The following is a 16,747-nucleotide window of genomic DNA, read 5'->3' as shown; positions in this document are numbered from 1 at the left end:
GATGAATCTTAAAGGGATAGTTCACCCAAAAATGTTTTAAATTCTATCGTTAGCTCACTCTAATGTTGGTCCAAACCTAATATAGTGTGCAAATCATATGGGGTCATATGAACGCAATACCTAAATAGTATGTTGTTATGGAATTGTTGATTTAAAGATTATGAACAGTTTTATTTTGAATGTGCACCAATGAAAATAGGTTAATGGGGCAATTTACCTTTTATTTAATTTTGACTATGTCCAAATAATTTTTTTCCACCTCATCTGATTACATTCCTTTGGTATTCTTAGACTCAATAAGTGTAAATATGATACAGAATTCACTGTATTAGATGTTAATTGGCAACTTATGTTCACTTTTCTTAGTGCAAAAAGCGTTTTCCAATTAACCTCTTTATGGGCATCTTTTGGCCACGTTTCATAACTCATCATTGTCTCGCTATGGGGTTTGGAGCAGTCATAACACCGCCTCTGAGTATAAGAAATGCTTGTCACGTCAGTATGCGCCTCGGGTAGACATGGTTGAGTGTCATTCATCAGGACCTGGCTGTGGAAAATCAACAGCATCGATTGTTCACATATCTCCTGCAGGGACTGAGCAGATGAGCCACAGGATGCTGCAAAGGTATTATCATCAGGAGCGCTTCCCATGCTGTTATCTATGGCAACACTAACCTGTCTCACAAACTAACTCATGCTGCTTTGCTACAAAGCCCAACCTTGAAGCATCTCATAAGTACCTTGTTTAATTTCATGGATTTACCTGTTAAGCAAGACAAGCAAGTGCCCTAGAAGATGCTTTTCCACCATCTACTTTGCTTCAGAAATGACCTTGCCTCTTGAGAGGCTCCAATAGAGGTGGAAATCTGTCCTTGTTTTCTCTCTTCTCCTCAGTAAGAGTGCCATTCTCAGGCTACAGAGACTTGCTGTAATCAAGTTTGAAAGATGGGCTTGATTGAGAAAGGGCTCTTACGGGTGAAACAATATGTAACCACCCACATGTGCTGCTGCTGCTCATTCAAATCCCTCAAAGACAGCGATTCAAGTCTTTATGTCGTCATCAACATGGTTGGGTTTAGACGAATACGGTCTATTCTGCTGGTAAAATTATGATTGATTATAATGTATTTACTTATTCTTGTAATTTTGTCTAAATGTTTAAGTGTTTGCCTCAATATACAGTGTTTATTTATTACTCAAGCAAGCCTAATAAAAATGCAGTAAACATCATTGTGGTTGACATTTGCAGCAAGCTCAAGGCAACACCGAGTGAACATCAAAGACATTTTCATTAGAAATGTTGACTGTTGCTTTATCCTCGCTTGATTGTTACTGTCAAGAGTCCAATCTGTGCTCCTCTTTTAAATATCCTCGTTGATAATCTGCTGTAAAAAGATTTGAGATATTGTCACAAAGACGACATAATAGTACTACACTTAAAAGACTTCACTGAGTTCCACTGAGACCACAAGTACTTTAACAATAAAGGACACATGCTGATATTAAAAAGAAATCTTCCTTTTTCCGGTTGAAAGGCACTTTTATCCAAAGCGATTTGCAGTCAAAGGGGGACTGAAATGCTATATGTCGTAAAAAACATGGCTTAAGGAAATATATTTTTCAATTATATCATGGTCTGTCTGAATACTTGATTCTGATTGGCTGAACGGTGTGCTATAAAACCGTTTAAAGCACATGTAGTTCTTAGTCAGTTTAATCGCCATTCTATATTAATGCACTGCTTTCATTGAAGTGCGCACACACATATACTGTAACGATCACCAGTGAGAGTGCCCGGGATTACCATTAGAGGGCACTCCAATCCGGACAATCACCACACATCCACAGACTCCATTCCCCATAATACTTTGCCCAGACCATCATCCATCATCACATTCACCTGTGTCTCATTACCTTGTTTAGCTCACCCCATATAAGCCTGTTTTTTTCATTCATTCTTTGCGAAGTCTTGTTTAGTGTTTGTACTGCAATTCTGAGCGTGTTTCTCCCGTTTCCTCGTTATCTTGATTCTCTGCCTGTTCCCTCGGATTTCTCTCTTTGCCTCAGCCCTTATCTGTTATTGTTTGGATTGCTTGTTTGTGTATGACCTTTGCCTGGATTTGGATTACGTCTTTGGATTATCCTCTGTTCAATAAATACTGCATTTAAATCCTCAACCTTTGTGTCTCAGAGCAGTACGTAACGTGACGCATACATCACTCGCGTAAAGAGATCAGAGATTGTGCTGCGCACCTTCAGAAGCACTGAAACTTGTTACCGCTGCCCCGTGACATCTATTAATAAATTAAATTTGCTACTGAATCACTACATTATATTGCTTAGCAAGAAGGTTGTAACGTCGCTGTTTTTGAAGTAATTAAACTCACAGCTTCATTGTAGAGAGACACTGCACAGACACAGGTAATTCTCACACACCTCTCTCTCTCTCTCTCGTTAGGCTAATTCATTCAAATAAATGTAATAATTCAATCAAATAAATGTTACTTTACTGCACTACTCTGTGTCTTGATTTAAAGCGAAGAGAATGCTAGATCTAAGTGATAACTTACGAAAATAACCATCATTTTAATCTTTACAGTAAAATAGCTCTGCAAATGTCAATGACGGCTTTAACTTGTCATTGCTGGCAAATTACCATGGTATAAATGGGATATTAATTCACGGCTAGCTGCGCATTAAACAATTTGAATGTACTCTGTGTTGGGCGTCTCTTTGCCTCTACGTCATGCATTAAAATTGTTTAATGCACAGCATTTGTGGATTATCCCTTACATTGAAATCATATTCTTTTTAAACTTTCGAATCCAATCTTAAAATATATTTTGGACCATATACACTGAAGAAGTCTCTTATGCTCACTTAAGACTGCATTTATTTGATCAAAAATATAGTAAAAACAGTAATACGGTGAAAAACCGTATCACTTGTGAAAATAACTGTTTTCTATTTGAACGTTTTAAAATGTATTTTATTCCTGTGATGGTAAAGCTGATTTTTCAGCATCATTTCACAGTCTTCACTCTTCAGTGTCACATGATCCTTCAGAAATCATTCTAATATGTTCATTTGCATATGTTAGAAACATTGAAAACAGTGCTGCTTAATATTTTTTGAGGATTTTGTGATTTAACTTTCTTTTTTTTTCAGGATTCTTTGAGTAGAAAGTTCAAAAGAACAGCGTTTATTTGAAATGGATTTTTTTGTAACAATGTACAATTCTCTACTGTCACTTTTGATCAATTAAATGCATACTTGCAACCCCAACCTTTTGAATGGTAGTGTAAATATATTTAAATAAAAAATATATAAAAATGACTGAAAATGCATGATGCAAGATAAGTAACTATATGTAAATATATTTAAAAATGTCTATTAGCAATGTATTCTTTAGCCATACATATGCCAAGGCTTTTCATTAGAATGTGCAGTAACGGAACACCTTATTTGCTCTCCCAGTTGAGCTACAAGAAGTTTGTATTTCCTTGTGTGATACATTGTGTTAATATGAAATGCAACAAAATTGTACAAAAAAAAATCCAAAGAGTTTTAATAGAACTTCCAAAATAGAAGTAATGTGCCAGGGCTTGTGATTTTTCTTTGGAAAATGTTTACTGGCACTTCCTGAACTGGAGGCTGCTTCAAGCAAGAATGCTAATTGCAACATTTAACACGCGCTGCGGTGGCCTCTGAGGGGGACAGTACTGTGATAACCTAATAAGAACTCGGCACAGTGTTTTGACAGAATATGACATATGTAAGTGCTTTTTGGGATGTACCAACACAAGGGCCCATCCTAAAAAGAGCTCTCTAGTGAGTGCTGCTGATTGTACTGAAATAGAATGACAACCCAGCATGAGGCCGGGTGAAGAGCGTCTTTCAGAGAGATAAGGCATGGCATCCATTAAGTTCATTTAATGGCACTCACTCTCATTAAGGAAGGATACACAGCTTTGTCATGATGACTAGTGTGTGTATTTGCTCAAAATCAGTCTCTTTTTATTTGGGATGGTCTTGCTGGCCTCCATAACATACCATGTATCCTACTTTAAACAACAGGGGTGATTTGGCTATCAAAAGAAAATGTTTTGTTAGAATAAATATTAAAGAGCGTGTTTTTACATTCCACTGTTTTTTTTTAATGTAAACATGCTCTAGACGAACGTGTTTGACCATTGTCCTTGCGTCTTTTACCATTACTCCAGTCTTCAGTGTCACATGATCCTTCAGAAATGGCCCTCAAATTAAATAAAGCTCAACTTAAATAAAAAAAAACGTTATCTTTTCTGTATAGTCCACTGCCTTGCGTCTATTAAAGTTCTGTGTGAATGGCCCCTAAAAGTAGAAGCTGGGGCCCGGGGCCCTAGTGGTCAAATCACACTGTATACAGGGCCAGGGGACCCTAATGGTCATCTGGTCCATTATCCAGCCCTACTTTTGCTTATTTAAACTTTGAATATTGAGACATTTGTGAGGCTGTTGGATAGAAGCCATTTTGCCCTCTAAACACCATGTAGCATTTTATCTGTATTGATTTGAGTGTTAAACAGATCACTCTGCTTTTGGCTTCCTTTTTTGCCGCTGGGTTTAGAGGTGGACTGCCTGGCTCGCAACTGTTGTCCATCTTGACTCTACAGCCAGGATCTCTTATGGGACTCAGGCCAACACTCATCGACCCGTTTAGAATAGTTTGCACCATAGATTCATGTTTTAGCCACTTGATAGAGAGCATTAAACGAAGTGAAGTGCTTTTTATGGGTAGAGAGGGGAAATTAGTCTCATGTGGTAATGGATGGAATGACTAGAGTGTTTTTTTGGAAAATGAGGGCGAGTCCTCATGTAGCCCAGCTGTATGTTTTGTTTGGCATGGCTGATGATGTACGCAGTACGCACCCTCTCTTTATACTTGAAGTGAAGTGGCCTTGCTTTATTTTAGCAGTGTCGTGTTGTCGTGGGCTCACGGGGGTCGGGGCTGGCTTTGATTGTTTAAATATAGCTACTGTATGCATTAAAAGCAACTGGGATCTTGCCTCCTACACGACACGTGCAATAAAAGTGGGTTGAGCTCCACAAAACAGTGATGACAACATGCAACATCCAAGCAGAGAACGGCGAACGCTACCTAATCTTATTATGCTCCCTCTCTCCTGCAAAACTATTAGCTGTTTTCATCAGTGCCGGGATTATTTATAGACTGTAGGTGCAAGCTTGTGTATTCGAAAGGCCTCTGCTTAGACGCCTGCGTATCCAGAGAGGAATGAGAACAGATGTTCCCATCACAAGAGAAGGGATCATTTCTGTGGCTTTACAAGATTTTGGGAATAAAAACAGAATAAATACATTTGGCCCATGCTTTGTGTGCATTAGGTACTTGATGCATTTAGTACTGTTAGCAGTAGATGTAGGTGTATGTATTTATACCTGTTATGATTGACAGTTTGGTTAGAATGTGATACTACACATTCCTTGAAAAAAAAAAAAAAAGGTGTAAAATTACCAGATCAACCCTAATGGCGGACTGAAATAAAATGAAACACTGTGCATTTAAAGTGACAGTGTTCTGGTGTGAAACAGCTGATTTCTGGTTTACTACATTGAGTATTTCCTTTAATAACAGCCTTGAATTACACTACCAGCGTATTACATATTAAAAAAATATATTTTTCATTTATATTAGCATTCCTGTGATGCCAAAGCTGAATTTTCAGCAGCCATTACTCTTCAATGTCACATGATCCTTCAGAAATTCTTCTCACAGAAAGAAATTACATTTTAAAATCTATTTAAATAGAAAACACTTTTAAATTGTAATAATAATTCACAATATTACTGATTTTACTGCATTTCGATCAAGTAAAAGCAGTCTTGACGAGCTTAAAAGACTTTCAAAAACATAAAAAATCTGAATTATTCCAAACTGTTGACTGGTAGTGTATTCAATGGTTATCAGGAGTGCGCGATTGAAAAATAACACAAATTAATGGTGTTGATAAATAGATGCACAAAGCGTTGTGTTTGTATTTTCTACTGAATTGAACATGATATATGCAGCAAAAAATAGACTCGGGTGTGGAAAATCTTCTATAGCTACGCTTCTGATGTGCTGCTCCTGCTTTTGTGGGCTGTGTTAAATCCTCTCAATATGGGCACTGAAATAAAAGTGAAGCAGATTTAGACTGTGGCTACAGTATGAGATGTGAGTCAGCCAAACTAACTAGACAGATTCTTTCTTCTCTCGTCCTGTAGATTGAGGACATCATCACACGCCTTCAAGATGAAACCGAAGGTGTGCCAGTCAGAACGGTCAAGAGCTTCCTGTCCAAGATTCCCAGCGTTGTTACAGGTATACCAGCAAGAATATGGGTGGAACAGTTTGTGTCTAAACTGGTGTGTTATTTGATGGATTTTGATGGTGACGGGCCTTCAGTATGTGCGTTTTTCAATGGTCATTGCTATCATAAAGTGTGTGTGGGAAAATCCAATACAGTTTATTGAGGTGTACACATTTTCGAAAAATTTCTGCAAATATAGTCAATATATGAGGGCTAATGTGGAGACGGCTAATTCACATGAAATATTGATTTTAAGTTATTTCATTAGCTTACTTGCTTTAGTTCACACAAAAATGAAAGTGGTAGTTGCATAGGCTATCAATGGAGCTCTCAGATTTCATTAAAAAGATCTTCATTCATTTGTGTCATTCATTCCGAAGATGAACAAAAGTTTTACGGGTTGGGAACGACATGAGGGTGAACAATTAATGACACAAGACAGGATTTTCATTTTTGGGTGAACAAACCCTTTAAAGTGTAGAAAACAAGATGAACACGGCAACAATATGTATTTATTAATTAATTAAATTAATTGAGGAAATTATATAAAATTCATGGCTAGTTAGCTAACATTTGGCTTTCTCATCCAGCTCTTTGTGTCTTTTTTCAGCCTTTTTTTATTATCTATTTTAACTGGGGACTTCTTGCTTGCTATCAGAATTATTATTAGCAGTCAGGCATGATCATGTTATTCTGTAAGCGAAAGTTTGATAATAGGTTCACAGTAGTCTTCATCTGATGTGAATGTACATTATTTTAAATATTTATTTCAAAAGTATTATTCATTTCAGTTGGGTTAAAACTTTTTAATGAGGAAAAAGTGACTGAGTGTACCTTTTAAAATAGCAATTTTCTTGTTTATCTGAGTTAATGATGCTTTTTAAAAATATGTTTTAAAAGAATGTAAATCACTGTCAGTGCTGATACATATGTACACAGGGTTGTGCTGAGTTTCTGTTTGCCAGGGCATTTCATAGATCAGAGGGTAAATTCGGTGACAGGTCCGGAGCCACACGCCCTGTGGTCTCCACCGATCCAGCTAACCACTTCAACTTTCACAGTTTCCTTATGATAATAAATACTGGGAGAGCAGTTAATTGTTCTTATAAGCCCTTATTATAAGAGAATAAACCTGAAGATACGGCTTGATCTGCTCACATCGCTAAACACAGTTACTACAGTGAGCGGCTCTAAATGGATGCCCGCAGGCCTGGATAACTAATAGCTGATTTGGAACTAAAGCGTTGATGTTGTACATGATTGAGGTTGTGCTCATGTAGATTTAGCTTGACTGATCTGACACGCACTGAATTATAATCTACAGTGGTGATTTTGTCTTGATATCAATGCTTTGAGAAGTGAATGTAATTTATGCATAAATTTGCATGTGAAAATAAGGTGATATGTTTCCCCTTTTTTAAACTTCAGGTTCAGACATTGTTCAGTGGATGATGAAGAACCTCAACATAGATGATCCCGGTAGGTCCTGATCTGAAGAAAGATACACATCTTATTGATGACTGCAATAAGTTGCTTATGAAAGTATTTAGTAAGAGTAAATCTCTCATTTCTGCATTGACAGTGGAGGCCATACACATCGGCAGTCTGATCGCTGCCCAGGGCTACATATTCCCCATCTCTGATCATGTTCTCACCCTCAAGGATGATGGGACATTTTACCGCTTTCAGGTGAGCTTATCTATCTATCGGTCATCAACCAAATAAGAGTCACGTGGATTGTATCCTGGCAGCTGTGGTTTCCAGGATGTGATCTTGTTTCACTTAAGCACTGCTGAGATTCTGAATCTACTGTGTGAAAAACACTATGAAGAAGCTCCACTGACCTTTACACCTGCTGAACAAATAGGATTGTGTTTGATCAGGGCAGCTGCCTTATGAAGCTCTTCATTATTGACAGCATAGGTCAGGCCAGTACGTTAATGAGATTTATTTAACATACCGTATATGTTTGGATCAGTACTATTTAAAAAAAAAAAAGCATTTAATATTTTTACTCACCAAGGACACATTAAATGGATCAAAAGTGACAGTAAAACATTTATAATGCTACAAAAGATTTCTATTAAACTTTCTATTCATCACAAATCCTGGAAAAAAAATGACGGGCCACTTAGCCTTTCATTCACACAGAACAATAAAAATGCAAGACGCAAGAGATGTCTAGAGACATGTTTTTAAAAAGTTGACCTTCTTTTAAATTGAGTGCCATTTTGTTTTATTTTGTTGAAACTGTTTTCAATATTGATAATAACAAGAAACTTTTCTTGAGCAGCAATTCATTATAGTAGAATGATTTCTGAAGGATCATGTGACACTGAAGACTGGAAACTGAAAACTTTGCCATCACAGGAATAATTTACATAATATAAAATATATTAAAATGGAAAACTGTTACTTTAAATTGTAATAATTTTGAGAGAATTGTACTGCTTTGTACTGTATAAATGCAGTCTGTTTATACAGCCTGTATAAACACCACTGTTCAAAAGTTTGTGGTCTGTATGTTAATTGTCTGTTGCTGGAGATCTAAGCTGTTAAATAATATTTCATCTCACTGTGTCCTCCAGAAATAGGTACATATTTTTTCATTTGTCAGTGATTTGAATGATTAGTGAGGAGATGGCCAAGGGCACATTTTCCTCCGTGCCTTTTTTGCTCACATAACTCTAACACTGTAGATTAGGAGTAGCACTGTAGTCTTTTGACTGCCAAAGATATTTATAAAACCCAGAGAAAGTTATCCATTAGCATTTCCATTAATCTGAATGGCAGTAGCTGGAGTATGTTATTTGAAATCTGCCATCTTTACTCACAGCCACACATTATTTATTTTTTTAACCGATAGCCTGAGCTGTGATTATCATGTGATTAATCTTTAAAAGAGCTCTCAACAAAAAACTGATGTTTAGAAGAAAACCGTTACTGCTCAACATATACAATACACAAAGTACAAAAGTCCATGTTTTAAATAAACTTATTCAATTCAACCCCGTAAAATCCAAAACTGTAAGTTTTCGAGGAAAAGCTAAATTCTCAGATAGTGACATTAGGCATGATACAGTATCAATAAGCCAATTAATGAATTTGAGTTTCTTTTGTACATTCATTAATTACTCAGCGTTTCTCTGTTTCTCTGGAGTATGGCTCATCAGCTCATTGCTTGACGATAATGATCTCTATGCACCATCATTAGTTTTTTGCCACCTGTAGTCTTTTAGACTGGCTCCACGAAGGCAAGAGAGTTATTCAGTTGGTAGAAATGTTGTTGATGGCTTTCATAACATGAATATCTTCATATAATATCTGCGCAAAGCAGAATCATCATTTCAGTTTCAACTTTGGCTAGTAAACAGGTACAGTAGAAGACAAGAAATTCTTAGTTCTTTCAAACTCACCTGATTTAAAACAAAATCCAAGTAAATGAAGTGAAGTAGTAACTGACAATCCTTGAGTAATCGCTTCATCTGAATATTCAGATATGTTTTAGATCAGCGGTTCTTAACCTTTTTGACTCGAAGGCCCCTCACTTTCCAACATAATATTCAAAGACCCCCATATTGACCTCTGGTATTCAAAATATTTTTTATTAACAGAAACAGCAAATGTTGATTTGAAGTTGAAGAGTTCAGATGCAAAAGCCTCTAAGTGCCATCTGAAATTTTCTTCTAGAATGATAATTTTTATCAAGCTCGTATATTTAAGTTCAATAATTTCACTTAAATGGCAATGCAAATTACCTATTAATTGTAATTTAAGTGAAATTACTTAACTTAAATATACAAGGTTTATAGAAGAAAATATCAGATGGCACTTAGAGGCTTTTGCATCTGAACTCTTCATATATTAAGCTAATTAACCAGGAATCATTTTGTGAGAATATTCAAGATTCCAGATTAAGAATATTCAGAACATTTGAGATTCTCTGTATGTACGTCAAATACAAAGATCAGTTATTGAGGTAAAAAACAAGTTTTGTTTTATGAGATATTGCAAGTATTTACATTATGAAAGAGGGATATTCATCTTGAGATTTGCTAAAGATTACATTTAATGTTTTAAAATCATTAGTGCTTTAAAAATTAACTTAGAGTGAGCATTAGATGAAAATATTTGAGAAATGAGAAGCATGGTTTAATGTATTTTTGCTAGAATAAGTTCAAGCTCATACTCAAGAATTCTGCCTACTAAATTGTGAATAAAAACTCGAGAGTAATCATCTCTCTCTCTCTCTCACCCAGGCTCCATACTTTTGGCCCTCTAATTGCTGGGAACCAGAGAACACAGACTACGGTAAGAGAGGGAACCTGCTGGACAGACTCCCAATGACGTAAGAGCACACCAAGCCTTACTGTACATGTTATTCAGAGAGCTAATATAACTCATAACACTGAACACCCCGTCCTCAGCCCACAGTCTGCTTTCCCAGGATTATTACAGCCCTGTTGAACAGTGAGAGAGAACTGCAGAGCACTTCTGTGTGTGTGTGTGTGTGTGTGGATCAGTAGGTGTATGAGAATGAGTTGACTGACTGTGGGCAGATGTTTACCGATGGTCAATGGTGACTCATTCACAGTTCCTACTGTCTGTAAACTGGCCAAGCAGAGATGATAGATGCAGAGAAAGCACAAAATCCAATCAAGGTCTTATGCTGGATGTGTTTGTAGGGGTGGGATTATACATGACGGTTGAAAAGGCCAAATCTCTCATGACCTCTTGTCTGTTTCTCTCTTCTCTTCTCTGTCTGTCTGTCTCTCTCTCTCTCCCTCTCTCTCTCTATTGCCTGTCACAGCCATCTATCTGTGCAAGCGGACCATGCAGAACAAGACCCGGCTGGAGCTGGCGGACTATGAGGCGGTAAGTGACCCACTGCGATGACAGCCGACAGAGAAAAAGGAAGCAGTGTGTTTTGCCAGCATAGAAGCATTTCAGTTTGGATTCTTGTGGTTATTGGCAGATACGTCGAGTTGCTTTAGACCTGAACGCACCGATTGTGAGCCCTTGTCATTGAGCATTAAACTTGAAGTGTGTCATTTTTTTTGCAATGATACTTTCTCCTCCATAGCGTAATGTACTGAGATAGCGATATGTACGCCATTTGTAGATTGTTTTTGAGATGATATGCTGAGCCATAAATGCATTACTTGAAGTGACACATATCCCCAGCTGTGATGTCAAAGGCAGTTTGAGCTCAGTAAGATGGTAAGATATTTTTTTAAAGAAATAAATACTTTTATTCAGCAAGGATGCATTAAATTGATAAAAAGTGACAGTAAAGACATTTATAATGGTACAAAGCTTTCTATTTCAGATAAATGCTGTTCTTTTGAATAAAAAATTCTACATTGTTTTCAAATCACCATATTAGACTGATTTCTGAAGGATCATGTGACACTGCAGACTAAAGTAATGATGCTGAAAATTCAGCTTTGCATCACAGGAATAAATTACATTTTAAAATATTTTTCAAATAGAAAACAGTTATTTTAAATGTTAATAATATTTCACAATATTACTGTTTTTACTGTATTTTAGATCAAATAAATGCAGCCATGGTTAGCATAAGAGGCTTCTTTTAAAGACATAAAAAAAAAACTTACAGTTCCCAAACTTTTGAACAGTATAGTGTGTATTTATTATGTACAGGTATGTATGTGAATTATCTGTATGAATTTTCTGTATGCATATGCTGAATTCGGAATAGCATACTTGTTTTTACTACTTGTGCCATAATTTTTCAAATATATTAAGAATTAGTAAGCGTCGAGGAAAGTATGCTACTCTGCTTTTCCAAATTCAGCCCTAAATACCTGGATGGCTTACTACATTTGGCAATGTGAAATGATTTAAGTTGACTTCCCATTTTTGACGGATGAAGCTGAAGTTTGAAGCTCTTTCTCTCACTTGTTTATCTCTGTCTCTTTCATTCAGGAGAATCTAGCAAGACTACAGAGGGCTTTTGCCAGGAAGTGGGAGTTCATCTTCATGCAGGCTGAGGCACAGGTCAAGTAAGTGCTGTTGTCAGGACAACTACGCAAACACTTGCTCACACTCATACCTGCTCTCTCCTCTGTTGAAGACAGATCTACCCTTTGTATTCAGCCCACACACATTCACACAAAGACATACGTACTGTATATACACAAACTCTCATTATGATGTAATGTAACAATAATATTGCAGATGTGTAGTTGTTGGGGGCGAGACGTATTAGCATGTGCTTTGATTTGGAGTGGTTCTCATCGATTGAAGCAGTCTCGCACTCTTCAAACATCGGCTGAAGAGCCTCATCTGATGGCCGAGGGCTGCAAACACAAGTCAACCCTGCTGAGATTTTTCATCATCAGTGCGTGTCTATCATCACACTGTGCAGTACCCTTTTCTAGACGTAACCCCCAATTTTGTGGAGAGAGAGAGAACAGGAGAGATGAATGAAAGAGTCTCAGGGCTCAAAACCAGGATCAGTGAGAGATAGAGAGAGTGATGCAGCAAATGTCAGTTACGTAAGAGTGAAGTTGCTGGAATGGATATGAATTAGCTCTGCTCGCAGGCAGGTTGCAACTTTGATGAGCACAAGGGCTTTGCTCTTTGTCTGTTTTAACTTGTGATGCAGGACGTGTGTGTGTGTGTGTGTGTGTGTGTGTGTGTGTGTGTGTGTGTGTGGGGATTGGGAATGTTTCCTGCTCTCTGTTTAATATTAATGTCTTGCAGCTTTGTGTTTCTTTGATTTTGTAGGATCGACAGGAAAAAAGACAAAACGGAGAGAAAGATTCTGGATAGTCAAGAGAGAGCCTTCTGGGATGTTCACCGTCCTGTGGTGTGTGTGTGTGAGGGGTGGATCCAGTGTGGGATGGGTTGCTGTGTTTGCATCTTTGTTTGAATTGAATAGATCAAATAGGCACACTGTAAAAATTAAGTACTTGAGACACCATTTGTGGTTCCGCAGATTAGCACTTTGGAAAACCTCAAGGCCCATTTTAAAAGGGCAGTTCTTGCTAAATGGAACACAGAAGTTCCTGCTCAAACCATGTTGACGCTTCCTTTAGTAAATAAAAATGAGGCACTTTGGGGCATTTCAAATAGCCTACATATTGAAGTTTCTTGACATAAAAGGATATTTGAGGCAACTTCAAAATATGTCTAGATGTTCTGCCAATGTGGCAATCTGCAGAACCCCAAAATAGTGTTTAAAAATCTGCACTGATTCCTTCAGATTTGAGCAAATTAGTGCGTTTTGGACAAAAACATTTATTTGAAGCTGCAAAAACAATTTTGTAATATCATTTGTAGTACTGTCAGTAGATTAAAAATATTTAGTCAACTTTACAATAATATTCAATTTGTTAACATTTAATGCATTAGGTATTCTGAACTAAACATTTTACAGCATTTATTATTTAGCTTCATGTGAATTCATAAATATACAAAATATAAATACAATTTAAACATATTTGAATTGTTAAAATGTATTGAAATGGACATTTAAAGGGATATTTCACTTAAAAATGAAAATCAATCTTGTGTTGTTTCAAATCTGTTTGACTTTCTGTCTTCTGTAGAACACAAAAGAAGATATTTTAAGAAATGTCTCAGTGTTTTTTGTCCATACAATGGAAGTCAATGGGAACCAAAACCAACATTATTCAAATATATTCTTTTGTGATTCACTAAACAAATACAGTTATACTACTGGTTCGGTTTTTTTGGTGAACTATCCCATAAACCCATTTAAATAAATTTTGTAAAAGTAGCCTATTATTCATTGCTATTTTATTTGAGCTATTCCATTAACTAATATTAATGAATAGAACCCTGTTCATGAGTGTTGACTTTATAGGTATATAGTTTTTAAGGGAAGAAAGAAAATAGTATTTGTAATTATTTGTGTTATTGACGATCATAGTGGGAAATGTGCACATCGTATCAGTTTTTTTATAGCTATATTTACATATGATTGTGATTCACAGCCTGGGTGTGTCAACACCACAGAGATGGACATCAGGAAGTGTCGCCGCCTAAAGAATCCTCAAAGAGTGAAAAAGGTGCTGATGCTGTATTAATGTGTGTACTGTATGTATGAGACAGAGGATTGTATTGTAACCCATCTTTGTCTCTGTTTCACAGTCAGTGTATGGGATCGTGGATGACACACAGACTCAGAGTCCTGTACACACACCCTCACAGCAGAGCAGCAAGGACACCAGAGAGGACGTAGAGAAAGAGGTCTGTGCGAAGCACTGTTGTGAATTTGATTCTTGACAGCCTCACAGTGGCTATTAATATTTAGCACGGATCACTCACATGCTCAAGTGGAGATGCTCTGTCTGTTTCAGATTCTCTTCTTGAACACTCAGTTGGATCGACACTGTATGAAAATGTCCAAAGTCGCTGATACGTAGGTCCTCTTTTTTGTTCTGTCCATGAATATCAAAGTTTTCTCAGCAAATGTTTATACATGCAATTAATATTAGGTTATTTGAGGAAAAAATATGCTTGTTAGGGATGGGAATCATAAAGCATTAAATGTTTCCAGCTCTGATTCCTCTTAACGATTTTGGTTCCTTAATAGTCCTATTTATTATATTTAGGCTACTTGTACAGTAAGTTGTAAGTAAATTCAGTGTTATTGCCGAGTAGTGAGATCATTTTGATAATAAATAGCTTTGAAAATACTTTTATGCAAGAATTGTTTTAGAGACAACATTTAAGGCCCGTTCACATCAAGGTATCTAAATGTAAAAGAATAGCAGAGTCCACACCACAACTATAACAATAACGACACAGAGGAACAATAGTGTTCAAATCACTTTCAGAACAATTCTTTTCCAGCTGATGAGCGATAAAAACATTGACAGCCAATCAGAATCTGTCTTAATAGCAATCCAGTAACTGGCCTTTACTATTAAACAAAAATAATAAACTAAGAAAAATTTTGGAAACATGTTTAATTCTTTCTTATTAAACACTACAGACAAACCCCATGTGTATTACTGACAGAATGTGTATTTTTAACTACAAGATCCCATACAGTATGAACTTTGTGAGCTGTATGTTTAACATTCAAGCTGTTCATTCAGGAATCAGATTGGTTGTGGATGTTTTTGATTAACTAAACAATAACAGGCAGTTTACACTTTATTTGCATGGTCCACTTTTGAAGTTCTACTAAGTAAGGGATAATGTACATTGAGCCGGTTGTTATTTCAGAATAAACCCCCAACAGGGTGATGAGGTCTTGCATCAGCCCGAAGAGGATTTATTCTGAGATAATAACCAGCTGGATGTACATTATCCTGCTTATTACACGGTTACTTGCCACATAAGTAGCCTAAATAATAAGAGTTGAAATATTTTATTAGATCTTTAAACACAAAGCTTCCGCGGAGAGAGCAGTTGGTAGCGCAGCAAGTTCAAACTAGACGGACATATACGGTATACAGTCATACCACTTATTACACAGCATTTCGCCACATAGATAATTATGGAGATAAGAGATATTGATTTCAGATTAAACTGTTTTAAAATCTGTTTGTAACAGTGTAATCCAACAGTGTACAAAACAATAGTCATGGAAACAGCTGCGTTTGTATAAAACAAGAGAGAGCGAGTCCACGATACTGGATGGCATAATTAAATAACTGTACACAAAATATTGATTCGACTGAGTTTTAATATTTTATTAGCTTACCAAAATGCAAAACTTCCATGAAGAATAACCATTCATAGCAGGCGTATAGCGCTGCTGACTTCAGTAACCCCGGATGAGCCTGTGTTATCTGTTTTCAACGGTTGTTATCGAGAAATAACTTACCGCTGGATGGAGCGATTGACCAATCAGAATCAAGCATTCCACATAGCCGTGTAATAACTATAATTAGGGGCCAAGCACCGAAGGTGCGTAGACACCTATTGTATCTGTTCCCGTTCCTATTATTATTATTATTCTTACGTTTCTTCCAACTGGGTGTCTACATGCTGCGTTTCGGCGCAGCGCCACCTACTGGTCCGGAGATACGAAAATGGCTATTTTTGCTTATAACTTCTGAACAGTTTGTCCAGAAATCATCAAATTGGTCTCGTTAGATTCAGGGCAACATGCCGAGTCGACTGATATCCAATTTTACCATATTGGCTATTTTGGCTGTCGGCCATTTAGAATTTTGTGCTAAAATGCTGTATTTTAAGAAGCATGAACGGATTGTTACGAAACTTGGTATGGGTCATCAGCACGATGCCCTGAAAGACCGTGAGAAGTTTCAAACCAGCGCCACCTAGTGGTCAAAAGTTATAACAAAATGCCCTAAAATGCTAATAACTTTTGAAGAAATCTGGCTATTGAAATGCCACTTAATAGATCTTAAGTCTTAATAGATTACTTG

At 36.8% G+C, this 16,747-nt stretch overlaps 1 protein-coding gene across 3 annotated transcripts in view; it reads left to right on the top strand.

Moving 5' to 3' along the window:
* rgs6 (regulator of G protein signaling 6) overlaps positions 1–16,747 on the top strand; it is a 71,123-nt gene that overhangs the window by 46,073 nt on the left and 8,303 nt on the right. For all 3 annotated transcript variants that reach the window (XM_084433164.1, XM_084433165.1, XM_084433166.1), the window contains exons 3-12: positions 6,265–6,361; positions 7,779–7,829; positions 7,933–8,039; positions 10,610–10,661; positions 11,161–11,225; positions 12,300–12,376; positions 13,104–13,185; positions 14,336–14,410; positions 14,493–14,591; positions 14,702–14,763. In XM_084433164.1, the coding sequence (XP_084289290.1) occupies positions 6,265–6,361; positions 7,779–7,829; positions 7,933–8,039; positions 10,610–10,661; positions 11,161–11,225; positions 12,300–12,376; positions 13,104–13,185; positions 14,336–14,410; positions 14,493–14,591; positions 14,702–14,763 (767 nt within the window). The remainder of the gene's footprint in view (positions 1–6,264; positions 6,362–7,778; positions 7,830–7,932; positions 8,040–10,609; positions 10,662–11,160; positions 11,226–12,299; positions 12,377–13,103; positions 13,186–14,335; positions 14,411–14,492; positions 14,592–14,701; positions 14,764–16,747) is intronic.

Source organism: Rutilus rutilus, assembly GCF_951802725.1.
Source record: "Rutilus rutilus genome assembly, chromosome: 15".
Taxonomy (NCBI): Eukaryota; Metazoa; Chordata; class Actinopteri; order Cypriniformes; family Leuciscidae; genus Rutilus; species Rutilus rutilus.
This window is presented reverse-complemented; position numbering and strand designations above follow the sequence as displayed.